This window comes from Nematolebias whitei, chromosome 1 (genome assembly GCF_014905685.2).
Source record: "Nematolebias whitei isolate Nwh7 chromosome 1, NemWhi1, whole genome shotgun sequence".
In the NCBI taxonomy this organism is placed as follows: Eukaryota; Metazoa; Chordata; class Actinopteri; order Cyprinodontiformes; family Rivulidae; genus Nematolebias; species Nematolebias whitei.
This window is the reverse complement of record NC_056498.1, coordinates 41,538,245-41,539,323: the sequence shown is the minus strand read 5'-3', so window position 1 is coordinate 41,539,323 and position 1,079 is coordinate 41,538,245. Positions and strand designations below refer to the sequence as shown.

Here is a 1,079-nt window from a genome sequence, read left to right as displayed (position 1 = left end):
GTTCAGGTCTCACCTGTCAGGGTGTCTGTGATGGCCGTCAGAGGACTGTCCCTCAGGGTGTCGGGGTCCTGGTAGTCCTGTGGGAGTCCCATCCGCCGAATGCCAGGGTCCAGAACCACCGAAGACCCGCCCTCGCTCAGAGTGCCGTCGCTCGACGCTCCAGACACCACGGCCTCCAGGGCCAGAGCCCCGACCCCGCCGCCCAGAGCCAGGTCGTAGTCCAGGGGGAGGTCGTCCAGGCAGTCGGCGTTCAGCTGGTCAAAACAAACCACGTCAACGCTCTGACCGTAAAGAAACAGGATGAAGAGCGCAGTTTAATCAGACGGGGACTCACGGCGATGCCCAGGGCCTTCAGGATGTTCATCTTACACATGGGGCAGGTCCGGTGGTCCAAGAGCCACGGGTCCACACAGCTCTTATGGAACAGGTGTCTGCGGAGAGTTTGAACATGTAGAAAAACATCGTTGAACCTTATGAAACTGAGGCTTCAGAGCTCTGAAGCGTGTCGGAGCTTCAAAACATCACCGTCACGTGACCAAGGACGCTCGAAGCTTCAGACACGTCACTGCTTCATTTGGACTCAAAGTTTTGAAGCGTTCTGCGCCAGTCACCGTTTGATGCATCTGACAGTTTTGGTGCTGCACAGCCATTTAAGCTGCATCAACATTCATAAAAAACTCTGAACTGTAAGAGACAGAATTAACGAAACGTCCCGACTTTTTGTTTTTACAGGTTTTGAATTTCAGCTCATACAAAGCTGCGGCTCATTTGTGGATTTTTTTTTACGGACTAACGAGCTTCCTGCTCCCAAAACATTTACGCACCCGGGCGCTCACATAGATCCCAAATACACGTCTCTCTTGGGGGGTCAGTGAGACGGCCTGTATAGATAAAAGTTAAACGTGACCAGTGAAACACAACAAATGTCGGCTCAGTGACCGACAGCTTCTCGTGTTCACTACAGGGCGTCGCTGGGACCTGAACTCCAGGGTAGAATGGTCTGCTGCGTCCACCAGAAGGCTCGGCCATCGGTTTACATTCATGCACAAAGCAACACGTGGACTGACCGTGCAGAGGTG

General features: G+C 53.4%; 2 protein-coding genes across 2 annotated transcripts in view; one reads left to right on the top strand and one right to left on the bottom strand.

Moving 5' to 3' along the window:
• LOC119410502 (RING finger protein 150) overlaps positions 1 to 1,079 on the top strand; it is a gene marked incomplete at its 3' end in the record, with an annotated part of 12,278 nt that overhangs the window by 7,586 nt on the left and 3,613 nt on the right.
• On the bottom strand, positions 14 to 375 carry LOC119410522 (RING finger protein 150; the record flags this gene model as incomplete). Its single annotated transcript, XM_037677406.1, is given in 2 exon segments — positions 14 to 254; positions 335 to 375. Coding segments are annotated over 2 exon segments (280 nt in total), but the record flags the coding sequence as incomplete, so codon positions are not given.